The sequence below is a fragment of the Mesocricetus auratus genome, unplaced genomic scaffold (genome assembly GCF_017639785.1).
Source record: "Mesocricetus auratus isolate SY011 unplaced genomic scaffold, BCM_Maur_2.0 Super-Scaffold_100010, whole genome shotgun sequence".
NCBI classification, from domain to species: domain Eukaryota; kingdom Metazoa; phylum Chordata; class Mammalia; order Rodentia; family Cricetidae; genus Mesocricetus; species Mesocricetus auratus.
In genome coordinates this window covers 45,040,980-45,065,707 of record NW_024429194.1, presented here as the reverse complement: position 1 = coordinate 45,065,707, position 24,728 = coordinate 45,040,980, and the positions used below count along the sequence as shown (strand labels likewise).

Here is a 24,728-nt window from a genome sequence, read left to right as displayed (position 1 = left end):
CTGAGTGTTAGAGGCAGGAAGAATAAGGCAGAGTTTCTTGTTCTTGGATTGTGGGAGAGACAGAGAGACAAATTCTCATCGCACAGATGCGTTCTCAGTATTATTGGTGACATTAAAAGTTAAATTGCACTATGAGTAAGTGTCATGTGAAGACACAGGTCACTTGTTACTACTCTGTAACCTAACAGAAAGCAGTCCCTAGTGCTGAACCTATCCCTCAGCTCTACCGCCTCAATCTCAGAAGGAAATCAGCTCACGCAAGACTTTCCCAGGGAGCTGGCCAAGGGAAGTCAGAGCAAGAGTGAGCAAGGCCATTAGCTTAATCTCTGGTATGATGGCCCTAATCTCAGTGTTTCCCCACACATGATGCCACACTCTCCAGAAAGCCACAGCAATGGGGAGTGTTCACTCCATCCATCACGAAAACTTGAAAGGTCTAGGGCATTAAAAGATGAAACACATGAGGGTATCACGTGCAGCCTGCTGTTCTGATGACATGCAAGAGGGAGAATTTTAAATAAGGTGTCAAGTCTGTGAAGAGCCTTAAACAATCGTCCCAGTCAAGAAAGGTAGGTGGCTTGAACCTGGAGTAATGGGGTAGCCCACTTTAAGGACTGGCATCAGGACTGGAATAGATGTTGTAGAGAGTGACAGCCCTGCCCCAAACCATATGACTGGGAGTGTGCAAAAGAAGAGAGCCCAGAAGCCTCCTCAGGGCCATCAGGCCCACCAGGAAGAGTAGCTGTCAGTGTGGGAGTCAGTCCTGTAAATATAAAATCCCCTGGATGCAGAAGCGAGCAAAAGTCAAACGTGAGAAGTTTAGGAAGGTATACATTCTTCCAGATAGGTGTCTTGTCTTATGTCCCTATTTCCACAGTTGTGATCCTGGGAGAAAATACACAGTTTACATCATCTACAGAACATGAAAGAAATGGGTGGACATGCTGAAGAAATCCAAACAAACATAGCTATGTTTGCCAGTCAGATTCATGAAACGAAAGAGAGGGAAACTGTAAACACAGATATGCAGACAGCCATACAGAAGGCTCTGGAAGGTTGGCTTTCTCCAGGCTCTGCCAGAGTTACACTGAGACACATGTCCACAAAGCTGGGACAAGCAGAGCATATGGCCGGATTAGAAGGGCATGGCTGCCATAAATGAAAGATAAAATATTGTTTTCTTCACCAGACTGTCTCACCTGGAAAAGAGTAAGTCAGAAAAAAGTCACAAACCTAAACACCCGAAGTCACCAAACCAAGAACAGAATAGGGAAAGAAAAAATTTTTAAATGAACTTGAAAGGGGACGTGGGAAGCAGAATCAGTAGAAAATGTTTGTTGTTGTTCTTTTTTTTTCTGATGTTCCTTTAGCAGAAATTCAAAATCCAAATTCCTCTCCAGTGTCCATTACTCGGTGACATTTCTGGAGAGCAGTACAAGAAACCAACAATGCCTGCTACCCCGAGCCCCTAACAAAGGCCTGAATTCCCCACCTCTGGTCAAGTCAAGCTTGACTTCAGATAAGGCCACTGCATTTTTGTATCTTTGTATGTGTAGGTTCCTCTTCAACGTGCAGGCTATGGACTAGACAGTACAGAGATGCAGAGCTGACATCCTGCATGTCCAAGTCCTATGCGATGGACTCATTCACTACAGTCCTACCCCCCCAACTTCAGTTTTGTGCTGTTTAGCCGTTTCATGGAAGAGTCTTACTCTGTAGCCCAAGCTGTCCTGGAATTCAATATGTAGCTCAGGCTTGCCTAGAACTCATGGCAGTCCTACTGCCTCAGTCTCCTAGGACGACAGTGCTTGGATGGCAGGTATGAGCCACCACACTCTCCCAGGCCTCCAGCTCATATGAGTAATCTGATCATTGAATTGACATGAATATTTGTCAGCTGGGTATTTAAATTCTGCTTTATCCTTTTAGCATGATGCAGAAAAGGATTGTGGATTCGTCAGATTTCTGGAAGACACAAATTTTGTGTCCATTTTCAGGGTCCCTTTGTTCCCTTGCCATTCTGCTGCCTTGACCATGGTAGTATTACACAAACACATAACTTTAGTAGATGCCTGTTTTTTTTGCTGCTTGCAAAGGATAAAACAATAATGTTTTCTCACCTCCTTCAAAATAAGCCAGAGAAATCATTTCTAACCATTTGTCAGACATTCACTGTTCTTTTGGTTGTTTGTTTGGCCTTAAGGACTTAAAACTGAAAAATTCCTTCCAGTTGCATGCAAGACCTGGGGATCCTGAAACTGAATGGTTTCGAATCTCACATTCTCTGGGGCCCATATTGGGCTCTAAATGTCCATTGTTGAAACACTTGTCCCCCATGGATAAGAAGGATCAAAGATCCTACCATAAATTCCCCACTCCCAGGGTGGTACAGAGTCCCTTCTAAAGGGGTGACAATAGAGGCAACTCTAGGAAGGGACTCTCAAGAGGCCTCTGCTAACTCTCAAGTTCCTTGTGAATAGAGAGTTAATTTCCACCCAGCACTGTGAAGGCTCCCGAAGTGCCCCATGAAGAAGCCTGCTTAGCATCCTCAAACTCTAACCTTTTCAAAATTCTTCTTGGCCCCCTGAAGACCAGCCAGCTGGCCGGGCTTTCCCCAATTGCATCACCCCAGGCCACTGAGGAAGCCCTCAGGAGTTGGAGGCCTGATGGTAAACAAAGCTGAAACGGAGAGGGGCAGCCAACCCAGCTCATCCCATCCAACCCTGTTGCCCACTGGCAACTCTGGCGCTGCCTTGCTGCAGCTGTATCAGTGAACCAAGAGCAAAGCCTCTGAGATGTGGCACCCAGAGCTCCAAGTAAGCCAGGAAGGTTTGCTCTTGCTCCTGGTCCTTATTCTACCCACAATCCACCCCCAAGGGGCAGTACTGCAAACAGAGAGAAGGTACTTGATGGATACGTGGAGATTCTGAGAATCTCCTTTGCTGCCTTAAGCTACAGAAAGTTGCAAACCTAACCCAAATACACACATACTTATTTGCATGCTACCTTTTCCAAGCCAGATATCTGCAGCTTTCCAGAAAGTCACTATCAATAAGGAGACTTGCAGAGGGCCCTGCTACAGGAACCACAGATAAAGACATCGCTGCAGGCTAAGATTGGCATATTGACATCCCATAGTTATATTTCAGTGTGATCCCTAGAGAACACTTCCTGCCAGTAAACACCTGGTTTATTGAGTATTTCTGTGTTGTTGTTGTTTCTTTCTTCACATTTAGAGTGTCTGTTATCCCCTTCATAAATCCTACTTCCTCTCCTTATTTTAAAATCCAACTGCAGTGAGTGAAATCTTTTGTAATTGCCCGCTTTTACATCCCGGTCATTAACTTGTATCCATTCTTGCTCTCTTTGTGTGAGCCAGGTTTCTATGCTTCCAGGCTCCTTTCCTGGCTCTGCCTGGAGGAACAGTTGCTGGGTGAAAGCACAAGGGTTCTTCTAACAGGACTCCACCTAGAGGCGTCAGGAGCTGTGGGGGCTGTAATCCTCTTAGTGTACTTGCAGCAGGCTGTAAATATGTGTCACGGTCCAACAGGACACATCCCCAGAAAGCCAACCCAAGAGCTTAGGAGGGAAACACAAGGCCATCCCCACCACAAAGGCACCAGAAGCCTTCCAAAAGTCAATACACTGCTGCATTTTTCCAAACTCGCCGCCCAAGCGGCCTTTAACATCCCCAGCGCCCCACTGTGATCCACCCGCTAAAAACCTCGATTGTTAATTGTCCCACCACTACAGAGCAGCCCGTTTTAATACAGTCAGGACATGAATGAGGCTTGGGCTCCCCTTTGCCCCTCCCCTGAGGCACCTTGGATCTTGGAGGGAGAAGGGGCACTTAGCTGGCTGGGGTACAATAGAGGCTAGTGTTGAGGTCAGCAATAAATAAGGGAAAACATTGTTTTCCCTGCTGGCAACCAGCAAGCCTTCCTTAAGGATTGAAATAACTTACATTTCTGGAGTAAGCAGCTGAGTAATTGAGAAAGAAGTCTGTTCTTTCAAGATCTCTCTCTCTCTCTCTCTCTCTTTCTCTCTCTCTCTCTCTGTCTCTCTCTCTCCCCTCTCCCTCTCTTTTTCCCTCTTTCCCTCCTTCTCTCTCTTCTCTCTACTTCTTACCCTCCACTATCTCAATTGCTGGTCTTATTCTGATATACAAGGCAATAGTCAGCCTCACCTCCCTAATTTCTATCTGAAAGGGAGGCTGGCTTGAGGGCTTGAAACATAGATGAGAACCGTGTGTTGCTCCAAGGACCACTTGATCAGAAACAAACCTTGTGAGTAGGGGGATATGACCCAAACATTTAAATAACCAGAGGCAGAGGAGGCAGCAGAGAAAAGCTGCTCCCTGATGCCATGTCTCTCTCCCTCCCCTCCCAACCCCCTCTGGTACCCAGGCTCTGAAGATTGCTCCAAGAACTTCACAAGCCCCAATGGCACCATTGAATCTCCCGGGTTTCCAGAGAAGTATCCACACAATCTAGACTGCACCTTCAGCATCCTGGCCAAACCTAGGATGGAGATCATCCTGCAGTTCCTGACCTTTGACCTGGAGCATGACCCTCTACAAGTGGGGGAAGGAGACTGCAAATATGACTGGCTGGACATCTGGGATGGCATTCCACATGGTGAGTGAATGCATCTGCTCAGCTCACTCTCTCCTTTTTTATAAGGTTCAGGATTCTAGCCCAGGGAATGGTAGCACCCAAAGTGGACAGATCTTCCCACTTCAATAACCTAACCATGGGAGTCCCCACGGATATTCCTGGGGGGGGCTGCCTCTATGGTGATTCCAGATTTTATCAAGTTCAGTTGAGATTAGCCATCAGAGACAGCAAACTCCAGGTGATGTTGTTTTCCATATCAAGTGAATCAATAGTCAAATGCTGTGACCACATAGAAGGACTTGAAGCCAGACTGACTAGACTTCATTCTCTGCTGTACCACCCTGGCAAGTTATTGGACCTCTCAGTGTCTTGGCTTTGAAATGACCTATTATCACCCTTATGATGAGTGCCATCATTTCATTACCAGCAATATAGTTATGGATGTTGAAAATCATCATTCACAGCCAAGAGCAGCCTGTATAGATTGGGTGAATACCACACAGATCTTAGGTATAACCAATATTGGAAAGGAAACAAACTGTCTTTGCGGTTGTTCTGGGTGTTTCCTAATATAAAGTATACTTGGTAGCTATGCAGGAGCAATTTCATCTTGGGAAAAGCATAAGATTTAGGCAGGCAAGTAGGGTTTGGGTCCCAGCACTGCTATTTCCTAGCAATGTGAACTGGGAAATGTCACCTGACCCTCTGAAACTCAATTTCTTCCTCTGTAGAACAGGAACTGTAATGATACCTTCTGACCTATCCCTCGGGGATGGGAGAACAGAACGTAGTCAGCTCAGGTAAAACACTTTTTAACGTTCAGGGAATATATCAGGCATTCTTGAAGCACACCTTTGGTTTTTATGTCAATGTATCGGCGGTGAGGTTCACGATGGTGGGAGGGGAGAAAGTTTTGAAAACCTGTTTTAGATTTCCACTTCCTCTGACCATTCTTTGTCTCCTGAGTCTAGTTGGTCCTCTGATTGGCAAGTACTGTGGGACCAAAACACCCTCCAAGCTCCGCTCATCCACGGGGATCCTCTCCCTGACCTTTCACACGGACATGGCAGTGGCCAAGGATGGCTTCTCCGCACGTTACTACTTGGTCCACCAAGAGCCACCTGAGAGTAAGCTGGCCATTTGGGAATCCCTGTGCTGTCTTCTCATTAGGGACATGAGTGGGTACAGGTGAAGGGCTGACCCCTGCGAAAACAGCAGACAGGAATGCTGCAGATTTCATGGTGGCATCTGAGTTCAGGGAAACTTTCGCCTTCTTTCCCAGCAAAGATGAATGAGAAAAGGACAGTGTCCATCTGGGAGCTCATTTCCTTAGGGAAAAAAACAAGCAAACAAATAACCAAGTGTGTGTTGTTCCCAGAGAAAGCTGTGGACCATCTCAAGCCTCCATCCCCTCATCTATGGATGGAAAAGGGTTGTTAGGATGATGCATAGAGGTCTAACCCTTTTCAGACCTGCATCAGATCTTCATCTACAGCCCTCAAAAGCCATTGTCGCAAAACAGCCATAAGTATCTTGACATTAAAGTTCTGTAGCTCCTTAGCTAGACAATGCAATCCCTTGGACTTCCACTTAACAAAATGCAAGAAATACAGGCTTGAGGCACGTCTACTGAGTGTTAGACACTATGCATAGCATTGTAAAGTGCTGCCACAGGCCCAGCTGTTGTGGAACTTTCCCCCCAAGCCAGTGGTCTCCCATCCAGAGGTCCATTCTCAAGCCGTCTGCCCCTGGCCCTGCACTTCAGATGTACTGCCAGGGCTGCTTAGAGAACCAAATGATCTCCTGGAGGAGAAAAGAATCGCTCCGAGATGATGAGGGCCGAGGAACTCCTGCCACTGTTATGGACAGCTTCCCACCTGCATAACTACAGATGCAGCAGCCTGGCCTGCCTGGGAAATGAATGGGCTCTGCTCTGCTCAGCTCTGTTCTTGCTTCTGCATTTTTTTTTCATCAGAGTTCTAAGAAACTGCATGAGAAACAGTGTAGCAAGCTGTAGCTGGTCCAGCAAATGGCCAGTGTAGTCACAGAGCTGAAGAATTGATTTGAAACCTCAGAAAGGTGGCTAGTTTTCATCCAACACAGACCTGTGTAAGCACTGACCAGTGGCCACAGCATCCAGGTGAAGGACGACAGTTTTGCTGATAGCATAAGACCAGAATCAGACTCCTAAATCTCTTAGCCGGGACAGGAGCTGTAGGGGAACACAATGGGGCATGTATGTGCTCACAGAGAAGTTTCCCAAAGATGGGTGTTTATACTTTATAGTGTCTGTCTTCTCTGCCAGAAATAAGGAAACACTTGGGTGAAAGAGGGAGACATGCAAGAGTAGCTCCTGGGTGTGTGCAGGCTTCCCACGATGTCTGAGCCCACCCAAATTGTCGTGTTCACCTGTATCACATGGCTAGTACATCTGGCACCCAGAGCACCCATAGCCCGCAGCATTTGCGTTTGAGATGGTATTTTTAATTTATATGATGATTCTTATTTATCTACCGTCTAACTTCTTTTAGGTCCAATTTAGTTCCTTGAAGACCCAGAGGGGTTGTTAACTATGTGACTTAGTGGAGTTGTTTTTCAAATGTGAGCATATAATTAGATTCAGGGTGAGGGAGTGCCTGCAAGGACTTGTCCCTAGAAGGAGACAGTGTCTGGGGGGCCCCAGCAGTTTGACGTTAAGAAGCTAACTCTGCCTTTGACCAATCTCCGCTCCCCAGACTTTCAGTGCAACATCCCTCTGGGAATGGAGTCCGGCCGGATTGCTAATGAACAGATCAGTGCCTCATCCACCTTCTCTGATGGGAGATGGACTCCTCAACAGAGCCGGCTCAATGGTGATGACAATGGCTGGACACCCAACTTGGATTCCAACAAGGAGTACCTCCAGGTGCTTACTCATATACTGGTGTGTGTGTGTGTGTGTGTGTGTGTGTGTGTGATGGGGGAGAGAGAGAAAATGTGATGTATATGCCAATGGGGCAGTGGTGTGGCCCCTCAGCTAGAGCCAAAGGCAATACTGAAAAATAAACACAGAATGTGTGAGAATCCCATGCATCCATCTACTCATACATCTATCCATAAAGGTCCCATGCTATGCAAGCATTGTGCTGTGTGCTGGTAAAAGTTGATGAGTAAGAGGACCACTTGCCCTCGCCCTTATGCACATTAGTGGGCCTGAGAGTTGTTGGGCCATGATACTGTTTGCTCTATCGGTATCAAAGGAATGCTCTATAAATAGTTCCAGATTTTCCTCCTTCTTGGCACAGGGAGGCATCCGAGATGTGGGGAGAGCATTTTCCTGAAGGCAGGTTTGTTGGGCGCTAGCTGAATATGGCAACTTCTTCTGATCTTTGCTATCTGGAGGGAGCCTGCCAGGAAGGTTTTACACATAGCTATCAGAGAACACATGGGGAAATGTCACTATGGGGAACGAAAAATCATTCCCCAGATGTTCGGCAGCGTCTTTTCAGACTATTGTTTGCTGTCTTCCTGAGCAAGTCTTGCAGCTCATGTTGAGTAATCTTCCTGCACTGAACACGGGTCCAGCTCTGATCCCCTGGGAAGTAAACAGGGGGAGAACAAACTGCCAGTTCTATACCAGAGCAAGGTCTGTGTTTATGACACACAGAGACAGTCTTGTGACCCACTGACAAGCCTGTCCCAGCTCTGATGCGACATGGTGACCTCTGCTCTAATACAGATACTGCAGTGCAGACAGCAGGGAAGGGAGAGAGACCACTTAGACACTCCAGGGAGCCACAGAAGCTCTAACAACACAACTCTCAGACCATTTGTCACCGTCTCTCTCCTTTGCCTCTCAAAAAATCCTTTCATCCAGAAAAGCTTCTAGAAAGTTCTTTGATGTTATTATACTCCCGATTTTGCCTCTTAATAGTTTATTTTTTCTTTCTTGTGTACATAGGATTTGTTGTGCATTTCTCTTGAATGTTTCATGATGCCATGCACACACTGAGTAGCCAATAAGTGCTTACTAACTTGACTTTTGGGATTTGTTGTGCATTTCTCTTGGATGTTTCATGATGCCATGCACACACTGAGTAGCCAATAAGCCCTTACTAAATTGACTTTCATCAGCTCACAACTAACGCACATAGAGACTGCCATTAAGAAAGTCCCTAGCCAACAAAGGAGCAACATCCAGTAATTTCCAAATGGTTTTGGCATTGTCATAGGGGAGGTACTGCAAAGTGTTAGCCATCCTCCTCATAGGGTGAAAGGTCAGGACTTGGTGCATAATCCTAATTACTTGGGCAGATTCTGCATGCCCTTTGACTCCTTGGTGACCTGAGTGATTATCGATACAATGGAGTGTGGGAATAAAGAGAGAGAGAGAATACAGCCATAGATTGTCACTGGAGTAGAGCAGATTTTTGCCATTCAATGTTCTGCCTTCACAGTCTGAAGCCGACTGTAGGTTAAGGAGGGTGTCATAAGTCTAAGTATTCAATAGTTAGAAGAAACAGAATATTATCCATTCAGATTTGCAAGTGGAAGGAAAAATCTAAAACAATCAAGTTCCGTTTTTCAAGGAAAAATGTCTATTCTGGTAAGAAGACTTTAGTTGTCCAGTGGAAGTCCATAACAATGGTTACAAACACAGACAGGGTGTGTGATCTTAGAATGACAACTGCATCCTTTGCAGGAAAAGCCAGATGTTCTTGGGAGTAGTGGTCCCCTTACTTTCTGACTGCTCTTCCCAGGTGGACCTGCGCTTCCTAACCGTGCTCACAGCCATTGCAACACAGGGAGCCATTTCTCGGGAGACACAGAGAGGCTACTACGTCAAATCGTACAAGCTGGAGGTCAGCACCAATGGTGAGGATTGGATGGTCTACCGGCATGGCAAAAACCACAAGGTAGGTCAGCTTCCCCAAGAGTGGGTCTCTGAGGCGCTTCTGGTTGACCCCAAAATGCGGAAGAGCCGTGTTTAGTGAGGCTCATAGGACTGATAGAGGCAAAGGAGGCACTGACCCTGGAATTTTCCTTTTTTATGTTAAAGTGATTGGAAAACTCCATTTCTCCAGCAGCCTGACTGCTGTTGCATTTTGCACAGCAGAGAGGAGGGAGGAGGGAGGAGGGAGGTTTATAGCATGTTATCTAACTGCAAATGAAGGAGAAAATGCCTCCCCGATTCATGCCTCCCCACACCACAAAGGATTCAGTGAGCATTTATGGCCTGAGTCTCTTGTACATGCTGGGTTAACAATCACAAAACTGCATGAAACGGTAGTTCAGGAGCTACTGAGGTCTGGGAATGAAAGGACACAAAACCCTAAGAGGGAGTCACAATGTCCCTGAGAAGAACCAGGACAATAAATAATGAGAAATCCCATTTGTCGGGGCTAGGATCTGAACCGGCGATCATGATTAGTGGCGAAGCATTGAACCCTCTCTGCCCGTGCCTTCAGTGTCTGTAGCTCCCAGGCATGTGGTCCATGTGGACGATACGAGGCTTTTGGTGTACACAGGGATGAGTGTCTGGCACTCGGCATTCTGTTTCTGCAGCTGGCAATGAGCTCCATTTGGCATATGGAGGGCTGAGTGGAAGTGCTCTGTTCTCACCTGAGTGGGAACAGGAGCCTTTGTAATGGAAGTAAGCTCAAGGCGATTCCTGCAGACTGGCTGACTCTCAGATTAGGCAGGTGAGGGAGACACACTGGGGACCCCAAGAGGCTGCTGACCCTCCCATGGAAGGGAATCAAGAGTGATGAAGACATAGGTCTGTTTCTCCTCCTTTGCTACAGCCCCAGCAGCTTCTGGTCTGTGACCAAAGAGCATTTCCAAAAGGGCATCTGTTTGGTTCCCAAGGCATCATGCTCTCCAATTTACATATACAACTGGAATCCTTGGACCCAAAAAATTCTGTCCTATGATGTTAGCAATCTCACATAGGCAAAGTGAGTTTTTAATGGAGTAATTTTTGTTGTTTTTTTAATAAAAAATTGCCATAGTAACATGGCACCATTCATATGAAAATATGGTTTCTAGATATTACCAGCTATCTCTCTTATGTAAAAACAGACACTGCTTCATGTGACCAGTAAGGAAAGTGAAATATTTAGCACCAGAAAGATACCCTCGCCTTTATCTGTGAGCTAGGTCTGCTCTCCCGTTGCTGTAACTTGGAGAGGCTGGACAGAGTCAGAAGCAATAGAGACTGAATCAGCACTGGAGGCCAGAGGAACTCCCAGAGCCGAGTCCTCATGTCACCCCATCCTTTTCTGCACAGTTTTCCTCTCTCCACCCACATCTTCAATAAGAAAGTGCCCAAACCTGGGAACTCAGCTAGCAGGTGAGGGCCAGCAGCCAGATAGGAGTAGGCCCTAGGGAGAGGCACGAGGCTCCCTGAAGGTCTCCTTGTCCAGGTTCAATGACTAAGCAGTGCTGGCCAGAGGGATGCTGATTTTAAAAGCACACAGATGGACTGGGATGCTATTTAAAACACCATTTGTAGGAAATCTGCTTTTGGAAATACCTGAGCACTGCACATTTTGATAGGACACCATCCTCCTGGCTTTATCCCGGCTATTCAATTTTGCAGGCAAGATATTCCTGAGCCTGAATTGAGCTTTATAGTTCTTCAGACTCATCCTTTTCAATGTTTCCAGACTGAATACATTCTCACTGTCTTCTGCATCCTCTTCCCACCTTTGGCAAGCTCTCCCTCCCCAGTGGTTGACTTGAGGGTCTTGTTTTTGGTTTTGTGTTAGAGAATCAGTTTTACCCACATAAAAGGAGCTGGGACAGGGGAAATTTTTCCATTAGAAATATATTCTCCTGGTACTTAAGATGAGGAAGGAAAATGGAAAGGCTGCCAATTAGGCTTTGCCTCAGTCCTCAGTTTCCTTACCCCTTTGTGCATGTGGTCAGAGTCCAAGAGTCCTTACCCTCCTCCTCCTCCTGGGCAAGGATGCTCCCTGCAGCCTCTTCGTTAACAGGTCTCCCCCAGATAGCTGTGTTTAATGTGCAGTTTCCTGGGATGCTGGGGTTGAAATAGCTGAGTGAACCATGCCAAATAGATTTGTCAAGTCTGTCGCAGTTTGATTTGATGCCATGACAGGGAGGCAGGAGGAAGGAGGGGACTTGAGAGCGGTGAGGCTGGAGGGAGGAACTCATCCACCGCCGCCGCTAGTACTACCGCCCAGTTTCTCTTTGTGGTTTCTGGATGCTGGGCACTGTGCCAAGCTCTCTGGTGTTCTGTGGTGGGCTTGAAAGTGAAATTCAGACAGCAGGACTTAAGGAAAAAACAGAAGAGAAAGGAGGCTGCGGTGCGCGCTGGGCTGGAAAACACCTTCCTTCCCTGTGCATAGGAAGTAGAGAGGGTGTTGTGACACTTGCAGGCACAAATTTGGAAACTCAGTTTCAATTCCCTGACCACTGTCAACACCAAGGCAGCATATCAAAGGCCAGGGAATTGGAGAAAGCAGAGAAAAACAAGATTAATGAGCACTCTAGGCGGTGGGGAGTGGCTGTGCTAGGTCGCTGCAGTTTTTACCCTTGCTGGGCAAGGCAAGGTCTAAGTCTGTGAGTGGCTTTCTTCTTCCTGCCAGGAGGTGAAGAGGACTAAACTCCTCTCCAGCCTCCCCAGCCAGTGAGCAGCTCCTTCGCAGTCTCTTTATGTTCAACAGGTATTTGTGAGGTTCCCCGGGAAAAGCCTGATCCAAGTTGCTGGTGCTTCATGAGTATTTTCCTGGCAAAATGCAGCCTGCTCCCACAGACCATATGTACAACACATCCCCCAGTCCTCGGCCGGTTCCCCTTGCCATCAATATGGAACCCATGATTTTCATATAGGCAGGCCCTCCTTATGCATATTTATGGTGCAACCACAAAGCAGAAAGCTCCTCCACCCCGTTACAGTTCATAACCAACCCATGTGCTCCCTTGGATTATACAAATTACTTCACATACGTCCTTTCAGAAACCACAGCAGAAACTGCTGCCTTTGGTTTTTCCAGCTGTGGGAGTAGCATCCCAGATACAAGCATAGCGTTGTCAACACAGTGGTAAGAAATTTCATGGGTGTGTTTTCAAGTGTGTACAATCACAGGTGCAGTTACTCACATGCACACCAACAAAGGTGCATGGAGAGCAATGGGGACAGCTCAAAGGCACTAGTCTTTGGTCACAGTCCTTCCTTTCCCTGAGATTCTGCAGCCATGAATCTACGTTAAAGCAACTGTCTATGCTTGAAGAATGGAGCCATGACTGTTCTTGGGACAACAGGACAAAGACCTTTGCCACCTTTAGTTTCCCTATTTTGCCAGTGTTGGCAGCTCCCTTAGTGGTATAGTTTTGGTTTAGCTTCCCCTTGTGTATGGTGTTGCTGGACAGTTCTTTTCTATTTGGGAAAAAGAAAAGGCAACACAAAAGAGACATTCTAAACTCCGATGGCCAGGTTGAGGGTAGAAAAGGTAAGGTAGAATAAGCCTTGGGCCTGTGACTTTGCAGAATGACCTAGTAATAAGTGGCACAGATACGCTGAGCTCACATTAATGAAAGGACAAATGCTAAGAGGTCCCACAAGCCCTCAGGCACTGACTTAGTTGCTTCAGAAATTCACGATGCTTCACAGGTGGGCTTGTGGCTCTCAGAGTCTAAGCAACTTGCCCCAGGGACAGGAGGGTCTTGGAGTCTCCAGGAAAGGCAATCCTGGTCGTCAGGTTTCAGCGCCAAAGCAGATGCTCTCACAGTCTGTCTGAGGCCTTGTTCTTTGCCTTCCATCCACGGGGAAACTGGTTTCCTGGTAGCTGGGATCTCAAGAGGCGCACACAGCCTGGAGTCTCTTCTACAAAGATGGTCTAAAAGTGGTCAATGAAGTTCAAGACTCAAGGCTAAGCATTGTGTGGGGGAGCTTGGGCTCCATCGCAGGATCCTGAAGACAGAGTTGAAAGAAGTTGCTGTTTATTTGGTTTGGCCACTTCCCTTCAAAACAAGTGCCCCTGCTTCTAAACTCCTCTGTCCTGTATTTATTTTCTTAATTAAAACAAATCATTTTGTAAGTCAGAGACTTGGAAGGAAAGAGAGTGTTAGAAGGCCACAACTCAGGCCCCTGGCTGGCAATGTGTTGGAAGCATGGGGCATCTGCTGTAGATCTCCTGAGACAGTGGACTGTGTGGCCCTGGATATTCCCTTCCCGACTCTGTCTTGGTGTCCCCAGCCACCTGAGCCCAGTGGCCCTGGTACTGCAGCTGCTGTAAGGGGAGCACCTGGCCATCTGCAGAGGGAGGGTGCTCCACGGATGTAATCAACGGGTCAGAACATAGACCTCTCCTTGAGCAGAGAAGCAAGTTGTCAGTTTCAAAAGTAACAGGTTCCCACGGGATATATATCTGCCTCTTTCAAAACACAGACTAGGAAAGGACTGAGAGAAGTCATCCAGGCCATGCACTTGAGTTGTCTCAGATAAACGTCCCCTCAGAGCTCCATTCCTCATCAGGGGTGCAATTATCCCTCCAATTAAGAATTTTGAAGATTTTTTTAAAACCTCTTCATGAATATTTGTCCTTATTTCTTTTGTGGTTTGTCATGTTGTTGTTGTTGTTGTATGAAGATGAGAAAGTAATTAAAACCTCAAGTTAGCAAAGGGCGTCACCCTCCAGAAGCTGTGGCTGTGAGGCTATAATCAAAACATGGTTATGTGGGCTCTGAAGAGGGCAAGTGCCCTTTCCAAGTTCAAGTCCCCCAGTTTGTGCCTCCAGCTCCATTATGACCGAGAGGAGTGCAGTGTGCCGGGTAATTCGGTTTGTCCCTTATCCATTTGTCGTGGGATGAGCTCAGACCTTTAGCCTCTCTACTTAGGAAGCTCCAGGGAAAATTTCATTATACATGCACTTGAATGGTCCTCTGCCAGGCTGCTGTTAGCCAACTTCATCCGGGTCCCCTGGGTGCTGAACTGTCTCAGAGCTGAGGTCAGCCTCCCTGGCGCTGCCAGCCTTGATGCGAGATTCCTTGTGCTCCTAGGTCAAGACTGTGCACAGAGATTCTGGAGAGGAAGGACAAACAAGCAGTATTAATGTGGCTGGGATTTGGGACTCGCTGTCTTTGACCGTTTCCAGTGAACCTAGATAAGCACAGAGGGGAAGGCTTCCTCTGATGGATTCTTTGCTCTCCGTTCCCTGCCCTGTGATTGTAGACACTGGTCCCGGAAGAGGCACGTGGGTAGCAGGGCACTGTTTGAGCTCAGTCTTCAGGTTTTGTTGTTGTTTTGTTTGTGGCTTTCTTCTACCCGCTTGGGGAACTGCCTTTAAAAAACCAAGAAAGTGCACAGAGACTGGTGTCAGGGAGCTGTCACATGTTGAGGGTCCTCACCCCTGGTGAAGCATCTCCGTCCCTCCTGCATCTTTATTAATGGTGTATGATTCTTTTCCAGCCTGTCCCTCAAGTCACTCCTCCAGCCTGGGTCCCCAAGTGTTCTCCTCTCCTCTCCTCTCCTACCCTGTCTTCTCTTCCCTGATGCTTTCCTGTCTCAAATCCTGAAACCCTAATCCTGTTAGTAGGATGTGTTCCAGGGCTCTGTGTCTCCGTGGGAGTAACATAATCCTGCATTAACTGTAGAGGCCCCACCAGGCACACACAGATGGGGATGTGCACAACCCACCCACCTCCACTCACCCCCCAGAAAGAAGCAGCCTGATGACAAAAACAGCTTTACAGTAGGGGAGGAAGAGGGCAGAGGTCATCACAGCCACAAATGAGCGTTTGGTTATTAAAGGGCTTCTTTACCCTCCCCCTCCCTCCACCCTCCCTTAGATGGAATAGATAGATGATAGATAGATAGATAGATAGATAGATAGATAGATAGAGTCTACACACACACACACATACACACACACACAAACACATTCCTTTTGACTGTATCTGGCTAAGTTCCCACATTCACTAGAATGAAGGCAGCTTGCTTTAAAACTCTTGTTATGCTCTTTTAAGGAGGCGTTTTAAGAGAGAGAAATGTCAAGACTGTGATTTACAAACAGGACAGGAAACAGCAAAGCCAATTGCCTTACCACCATTTCCCCCGTGCCACGGGCCCTCCCTCCACCTTGCCTGTTTGGTACAGCAAATTAATTAAATGGGATGCCATTCATTGATTAACCATTCATTTTTATGTGCAGATGTGACAGGTGGTTTAGGAGTAAGTGTAAGACAAGAGAGCAGGAGAGGGAGGAAGGCTCTTGGCCCGACATCAGGAGAAGTTGCTGCATTTTCTGAAGTGACTGTGGTTTCCCGGTTTCTCCCACCCTTCTTTTCTGGCCTGCTCTGCTCTTCTAATATATCTGTATCAAACACATTGAAAAGGAGAGCTTTGGATGCAATGAAGCATTTATTAATGGGGAGAAATAGTTTTTAAGAAAGAAGTCCTCTGCATCGACTCTACCTCAGAGTCTAGCATAGAATCATCTCTGAAACTTGTTTCCACTTTCTTTGCAGTCCCTGGGGCTGAGAGAGTTCATATGTTTACAACCACATAGAAATGAACAATAGATCGAGCCGTATGCAGAAAGGAGACTGGTAGAATACTGACCATCTTCTCACGCTGGACACCACACTCATGTGAAGAGCAGCTTGCCCACCAAAGGGCCTTCCTCACTTAGGAAGCTCACACAAGCCACTAGGCCTGAAAAGTGTCTCTGCTCTCAGGAGCTCAACAACTTTCCCAGAATCTCCTCCTTGGTCCTTGAAGCAGGCACAATGACCTATAGCATTACACCATCCCCGGCATGGGTCTTAGAGTAGGCAGCACTTCTCCCCTTTAGGGGCCTGGACATATGTACCATTTTTAGCAGGGCCAAAGCTCCTACCTGTACTTTAAAAAGTACATAAGGAAGACCAGCAAAAAAAGGTGGCCAAAACTATGAATGAGCAAGAAACAGGGAAAGGAGGAGCTTAAAAAGTCAACAGTGATCTTGCCTTGCTAGATGGATGGATTTTCTTTTATATGCACAAAGTGATTTTTTTCTTCTACTTTATATTATATATCCATAAAACCCCATCCTGGGGGTCATGGGCCTGGTGAACCTGTGAAGACTGTTTTTTTCCCCCTGGGAGTGTTAGATGACAACCAAACTGAGGTGTTGGATAGCAGCTGATTCTCTTGGCAAGTACTTCCCCCTCCCTTAGAGTCACAAATCAGAAATCCATTCCATGCTGCTGGGTTTCAGATTCTGTCCTACTGGAAATAAAGCAAAGGCCTCGAGAATCAATCGGAAAATGTTGGATTATGTTCAGAATGCAGTGAAGCACCAAATGGATTACCAAGCCACATTGTGCCCTGAATTGGTTTTTGAACTTGGTTTGCACAGACGAATTCAAAGAAAGCTCTTGGTCCATCATAGCCTCTTGAAAAGCAATACACGTATACATATTTAATCAATGACCCCCAGAAAGCTAGGATCAGCTTGACCACACTTCTGCTCTTCCTTTGGGTAGTAAAATAGCTACATTAGTATTTTTCTTTTAAAAATAATAAAATATAGCATCTTCAATATCTAGCTTTTTAAGCAGTTGTTAAAATTCTATCACTGTGCTTGGTCTGTTCCTATCTGGGTATAAGACACATGAGCAATCTATTGATTTTCCCCACCATTTCAAACACCTCACTGCCAAGCTTTGGCTAGTCAGTTTCTAGAAATAGGCAGGAACTAGGAGTGGATGGCCCTGCCAAATTTGAACTCTCCCAATTGTCCAAAGGCCCAGTTATGACTTGTGACTAGTTCCCTCTTCAACATTTGGTCTAGGTTTTGTGCAGGCCCCAGAGCATATCACAAGGGCTGTTAGGTTCTAGTGTCTACCTGCAAGTTTACAAGATGACTTTATCTTCCTAAAGGAGAAATTAAAGTATCTAAGGTTTATTGATCTACCTATTGTGATTTAGTGAGTCGGCAGAGAACAGGGAATAAAACCAATTTCCTGACATCGTTTCCCAGGCATACTACCTTGTGATGCCTGGCCTGGAAGCCAAGAATCCATCTTAGGGAATTTGATCAGAAAACGAATGACAGGTGATTCTAAAACCACAGAAGCATTGAGAAAGTCATAAAGATGTATAATATATGACAGTATTTACCAGCTATAAATAGGGGAGATGGGAGATGCAGGGAGAAAAATAGAGACCTTGTGAATCCATTGGATCAGGAGAAATAGAAACTGCTTAATATTTCATTAATATCGATTTTCATAAATTGCACTTTGATATCTTTGGACAAAAGACAGTACATAAGGACTAAGGCGTTGTTATTCATTACTCTTGGTTATTAATAATTTGAACTGTTATTGAACCAACACATCAACAAAGGTATATCCTGCTTATGAATGGAGCACTCACCATGTGTTCTGGGCACTGTTTGAAGTGAATTAAATAGCCACAGCAATTGCTCAGGAAAGCACTTAGATTATAAAGAACAATGGGTCATTCAAGTGCCATTTTACAAAGTGGATTTCTTAGAGGAGTTCAAACCATGAAGACTCTCGTGGAGAAAGACTTAGAGTCAGCCAGAGAGGGCCCAGCAAGTCGACTTGTGCAGAGCCCTCACTTACAATGAAGGACAATGTGGCCCCGAGGGAGACAGATATTTGCCCACCTTGTGATATAATTAGCAGCAGAATCTGGCTCCAGGCTCCTGATTAAGTGGTAGGGTTTGTCTTGTTCTCTCTGCCTCACTCAGAGTGAGAGGTGGAGAAATTTCCAGAAAGATGATATTTCTTCTGCAGAGAGTCTGGACATAGGCCAAATGGAGGTACACGGTCAAAGGCCAAAAAGAAACTAGTGAGGACCTAAACTTGGAAATGTGAAGAATAATTTGAACCCAAGTTCAAATAGACATTGTTTGCCTCCAGAGACTGGAGAACAAGCAAAACTGAACAGCACAATAGAATTCCACGGAGACACACAGACCAATCTTGTGTTTTGTCTCCCATCCTGGCCGAGGCTACTGTAGGTGGAGCGTGAGGGGCTTCACCCAGAGTAGACGGTCACATGCGTTCATGGGGAGACAACCTCTCCCTGGCCGCTGCATCTGTAAGTGTGCACCTTGTGCCCACATGCGGCACATTTATTTCTATACTGCCCACTCCCAAGGACCCTGCAGCTATGCAATCATTTTCTTAAGAAGGGAGGATAGAGAGTCAGGCATAGTGGTGTGTACCTGTGATGCCGGTACTCATGAAGCTAAGTTAGGAGGACCTCAAGTTCAAAGCCAGACTAAACTTGGGCTACAAAGTAAGACCCTGTACCAGAAGAAACAAGGAGTAGGGGAAAAGAAAAGGTTTCCCGGGATTATCTGCCAACGCTGAGAAATGAAGGGGGTCAGATAAGATAAGATTGGATATTAAAAACACATAAAGCACGCTGTGTTCCTAAACAGTGCCAGCATGGTGTATGTGCTGTGGATTAGAAGCTGTGTTCAAGTTCAGATCCTTTCGGCTCTCCAATTACACATTTATGTGCCAACTGAAGCCACCTCCAATAGGGACTGCTTAGTGTCTCCTGATGGAGGCCACACACAGTCACCATTACCATCCACAGGGAACAGCCAGAGGTGGCCCCCACCGCTCACAGCACCCGTCTGAAATCAGCAAAGTGTGTCATTTGCTGCTGCCTTGCCAAAACAAAACAAAATCCTCCGCTGCGTGCTGAACTCTAGAAGGACTGACTCATCTCTTTAACTTGGATTCAATTCCTTCAGCCTTTTCCTCAGTGCTGTAGAGACTGTAGAGACATTGTCAGCACCAAAGAGGCAAGAAACGGGAATGGTGAGGCGAGCTCTTTCCCGGACCCCATCTCCTCTCAAAGATTAGAACATCAAGTTGTCGGGTGACTCTCCTCACAGGCCTTCTGCCAGGTGCTGGCTCTGGCACATCTCCCTCTAGGTCTTTCCTCTCCCCTTGCTAACATGGTCTTCTAACTCCCTGTCTGCAGTCACTGTACAGGCAGCAGCGGGGCCAAACCTGGGCAAGAGGAGTGGTCCTTCTGTGTTCCCTGTGTTGCAAAGCAGCAGAGGGGGATATCAAGTGCATCAGGGTCCTGCATGGACGAGCTATCTAGGGAGTAGAGAGAAAAGCGAGCAGGATGGTTGAGTAGGATTCTCTCAGAGTGAGTTTCACCCTGTAGTTTAAGCTCAGTGGACTGATGACATACATTTCTTTTTCTTCCCCTGTGTAGAGCAAGCTACTTCCCCACTTCATTTGGTTGCAGAAGGTGTCAAGTCTCTTACCCCTTATTCCTATCATCTGTGGGGTGTTCTTAACTGCCCCTATCTTTTGGCCTTAGCAAATGGAAAATATTGGGGTTGCCAAATGGCAGGGCTCACAGTTTATCGAGAAGAAAAGACTGCATTGTTGACTGTAAGCTTGGGAGATACTCTGCTGTTCCTAAAACCATGCTATAATGTAGCACTGTAAACTCCCTGTGGGATCACATCACTCATCTATGACTTTACTTCTATTTAGTCCATGATAGCACTCCTAATTGCCAGGTAGAATGCTGTAAATTCATCCAAAGAGATAAGAGTTCACAAAGCAAACCTCAGGCTTGAATCATGGATCCACACAGGGATGTGTGAGCCTCAGTTTCCCCATCAGTAAAGGAGTGTGATATTCAATCATTGTGTTGACAGTCTCTGGCTACATAGGTATTCAAATGAAGTAGTTTTTCGTCTCTCTTGTCCCCAACCTGTCTGTGGCCTACACACCTGGCAGGTACTGAGAGTTAAGAACTGGAGAGTCTAGTTCCCCTGTGCAGAAGAGGATGCTGGTCCAAGAAGACTGGCCATGAGTAGATCTACAAGGTCCTGTGGCTGTTACATGTATGGCAGGCATGAATTAGACATGACAGTTGGCTGCTTGTTTCTTCCATCCATCCTTATCCCAGGAAACTAAAGGGAACTCACATATTCTCTCTCTAGTTACTTATTTTTAATGGAGAACATACAAATACATGAGGTCCATATGGCCGTTATTGATTTGGGCCATCTGGTAAGCTGGGGCTTGTGCCTACCATGTTAGGTCAGAAGCTACTCCAAAAAGCCTTTCCTCCCATAAGAGTGGCCCCGGTCAGCTGGGGACAGGGATGGATTTCATTACAGACTGGGGGCTACACTAAGAGGAAGCTGGAGCATGACTCCTAAGAGGCTGCCTACAACAAAGAGCAGAGAGAACCAAGAAAAGTGTTGACTGACAGAAGGTACGGGGTAGACGGCACCACTCGCTTGCTCCCTCACTCAGAATGGGGAAATGTCTGAGGAACTAAGGAAAACAACAGCGAAGTGCTGTGCAATTAGAAAACGTCCTGTAAGTAGCCCCGTGTGCCCGCAACGTGAGGAAGAGGGAGTGTCAAGGTCAAGCTAGTGTGTGAGGTCCACTGGCCATGACAGATGACATGTCTACCTCAGTTATAATGAATGTGCTTTTTTCCTCTTTCCTAGCTTCTGAAGTGTTTGCTTTTTGAAAGCTCCTTCCTCTGTTTGCTCTCAGCCCAGAAGCAAAATATTCCTTCCTTCCAAAACTTTTTGCAAAGTTTGCTTTTTTGTGTTCAAGTTAGAGCAGAATGAGAAATTAACTTTTTCCACGGTTATTCTAGAAAGCCCAACACGACAAAGCCACTGATGGTTTGTAGGCTTGCGGCAGTTTTCTGCCCTCTCAATGACTGCTCGAGCGTTGGTCTCGTAAACGCGGACTTTAGTGACACTGCTCTGCATCTTACCTTGCAGATATTTCAGGCGAACAACGATGCGACTGAGGTGGTTTTAAATAAACTCCACATGCCACTACTGACAAGGTTCGTCAGGATCCGCCCCCAGACGTGGCACCTGGGCATTGCCCTTCGACTGGAGCTCTTCGGCTGTCGAGTCACAGGTGAGGTGGGAGGGGAGGGGTTCCAGTGAGGCAGGAGAAACAGTTACATTCTAGGCTTCTCCCCTCTTTCTGAATCTGTAAGACTGTACCATGTGACCTTCCCTAAAGAAGTGGCTCAAAGGCTCAACTCCTACCAGACTTACCCTTTTCATTCGCTTATTCATCCATCCATTAATCCAATATGTTTCTATTGTGTGCTAATGCTACTTCTACTAGTTAAAATGTACTGACTGGTAATTTGATACCAGATTCTAGTCCCACCATAAGCATACTATATTTTACTTTTCTTATTAGAACTTGATGACATAGGTCTTGTCATTTTCCTCACTTAACACAATAGGAGACCAAGACTCAAAGAACTAAATCCCCAGTATGTAATGGTACCAGGGTTTGAACTTAGACAACATGAGTCTCAAATAGTTGCTCTCTCTTACCTCACGTCAGAGCCATGAGCACAAATGGCTAGCAGCCACTGAACACTTAGGTACACCAGGCTCTGTGCTAAGACCTGCTCTGAGGTAACTAACCACAGCCCTCAAGAGGTAGGCACTGTTGAGAGAGACCATTTAGACTTGAGGAGCGTGATGCATGGAGCAATTAAATCACTTGACCAGAGTCACCTAGCCAAGTAAGCAAGCAGAGTGAACACAAGGCCAGGAATTCTGAGTCCAAGTTCAGGCTCTGAATCGCAATGCTACACAGTCTCAGAAAGCGAGATAAAACAAATAAGCATGTGACCTGAAGAACTGATAGTTGCTTAATGAGTGGGCCTCAGCCGTGACTCCCAGTATTTTCCTTGTCTCTCCTAGATGCACCCTGCTCCAACATGCTGGGGATGCTCTCCGGCCTCATCGCAGATACCCAAATCTCTGCCTCCTCCACCCGAGAGTACCTCTGGAGCCCCAGCGCTGCTCGCCTGGTTAGCAGCCGTTCTGGCTGGTTTCCCCGGAACCCTCAAGCCCAGCCAGGTGAAGAGTGGCTTCAGGTGGACTTGGGAACACCCAAGACAGTAAAAGGTGTCATCATCCAGGGAGCCCGTGGAGGGGACAGCATCTCTGCTATGGAAGCCAGAGCATTTGTACGCAAGTTCAAAGTCTCCTACAGCCTAAATGGCAAGGACTGGGAATACATCCAGGACCCCAGGACTCAGCAGCCAAAGGTAAGCCACTCTAGGAGAAGTCTAATGCTATTCTAAAGCGAGGTTAAGGGGGGGCAGTGTGCAGGGAGCTGAGGTGCTGATTTCCCTTCTATCAGCCATCATCAAACCCCATCAGACCAATAAAACCAGTATCAACCAAGAATTATGTTGTGCCAGGCTTGGTCTTTAAACTGAACTCCTTCTTAATCCCCATAATCTTTCTACAAAGATTCCATTGTTTAGCCACTCACATTTTAGAGATGACAGACTTGAGACTTATGTTATGTCCATGATCACACTGTTCACCAGTACCCAAAACCAAAAAGTCAGACTTCAAAACCCAGATACGTAAGCAGTGCTCAGCACTTCCTACTTATGAAATTTAGTACCCTTCTCAGCCTCTTCTGGATAAAGTTTCCTGAAAATGGGCCAGACATCCCAAGGGGATGTGGTTGCTGGAGGCCGAACTATAGAAACTGGGGGTTGCTTCCAAAAATAACTGTTTTTCTGAACGTTATGCTCCTTCGTATTTTCTTAGTCTTGAGTGCTCAGATCTTTTGTGTGTCTCACACTGAGTTTCAAAGGAAGAAAGAGAATGATGTTGGGCCAGAAGTAACAGGCCATTGGAGCCCATCCCCCACCACGAGAGAAGGGAAGGCTGGTCTTCACCCTAGCGTGCATGGAGCCCCAGAAGGAAGATAACTCCATGCCTCTTCCCTCTTCAGATTAATCTCCTGGTGGGCCAGGCTACCTGGTCCTCATTTCTGAATTACCCTTGCGCGGAGAAGTACAGGGTCTTTAACAAGGGAAGCAGTCCTCCCTGGGACAAGCAAGGCTAGCTTTCTGAATGCACAGGGCAGCTAAGTTGGAGGTTTTACAGTACTGATGTAAACTTCCAGCTCACTATCCCTGGGACTTGGAAAGACTCAGGGTTTGGAAACCAGAACCTCCAATGGATAGAGCAGAAACCGGACCACAAGTTCCCTGGTGATAGCTAATCGTGGCTCTTCTTGGAAAAAGACACTAGCTGGGCAGTCTCCGAGCATGCCCTGACGAAGGTGATGTCCTTACGTTTAAGACTGTGGATCCTGAGTAGACGCAGATGGCTGACCCCCAGGTGTTCCTGGACATAGCCACCTCAGCACCTGTCCTCTCCCAGCGTGAGGGACTCTGAGTGGTTCTGGGAGGAGTTCCCACACGGCTTCAACTTCTGTCAGCAATTTTGTGCATTGGCGACCTAGGAGAGGTTTATTTTGGTTGAATTGATTCTAATAAACCAAGGTCTAGAAGACAATCTCAGGTCATCAATTTGTAACCAAGAGGGTAGTGTAATTACCCTAAAGAGGGAGTGGCTGCTTTTCTTTCAGGCTGTCCTGGAGCTGGGAACTGTTGACCGTTGGGATCCTTTGTCCCCACAATTCTAGCGATAGAATAACCTGCAGGTCTTCTTTCATGCAGGCAAGTGTGCCACCAACTGAGCTATGTCCCATCTCATTCAGGTATTTTGCACACACAGTCATCCACGCACTAGAAAAAGAAAACACTTCTAGCTAAAATAAGGCAAGGAATCTGGACTGGCGGACACAGTCAGACCTGCCTTCAGCTCTACCTGGCGAAGGTCAGCCTAAATCACATTTGGAGCTGAGACCTCCCCTGACAGTGGCCACTCTAACGCTCTCTAGTTTCCATATTTCAAGGTCCCTCGTGGATTTCCCAAAGGAACAAAGACCTTGGTTGGAAATGAAGTCACATAGGTGGTAATGCCCCATGAATCAACCTCAAAGCTGACTTCCTGGTCGGGTGGGTGGGGGAGAGGTGAGTGGGGAGGAGCCCCACAGGAGGGCTGAACAGTCCGTCTCCCTACAGCTGTTTGAAGGGAACATGCACTATGACACTCCCGACATCCGAAGGTTTGATCCAGTTCCAGCGCAGTATGTGCGGGTGTACCCGGAGAGATGGTCACCAGCAGGCATTGGGATGCGGCTGGAGGTCCTGGGCTGTGACTGGACAGGTAAGGGGGACTTCCTCTCCATGTCTTGCTCACTTGCTCTTGGGGTCTTGGTGTCCTTGGAGGACACAGGGGC

General features: G+C 46.7%; 1 protein-coding gene across 5 annotated transcripts in view; it reads left to right on the top strand.

Annotated features, from left to right (window-relative positions):
* Nrp2 (neuropilin 2) overlaps positions 1-24,728 on the top strand; it is a 116,403-nt gene that overhangs the window by 37,353 nt on the left and 54,322 nt on the right. For all 5 annotated transcript variants that reach the window (XM_040753469.1, XM_040753470.1, XM_040753473.1 and 2 more), the window contains exons 4-10: positions 4,407-4,637; positions 5,588-5,743; positions 7,352-7,521; positions 9,356-9,511; positions 21,362-21,506; positions 22,316-22,665; positions 24,511-24,655. In XM_040753469.1, coding sequence (XP_040609403.1) covers positions 4,407-4,637; positions 5,588-5,743; positions 7,352-7,521; positions 9,356-9,511; positions 21,362-21,506; positions 22,316-22,665; positions 24,511-24,655 — 1,353 coding nt within the window. The remainder of the gene's footprint in view (positions 1-4,406; positions 4,638-5,587; positions 5,744-7,351; positions 7,522-9,355; positions 9,512-21,361; positions 21,507-22,315; positions 22,666-24,510; positions 24,656-24,728) is intronic.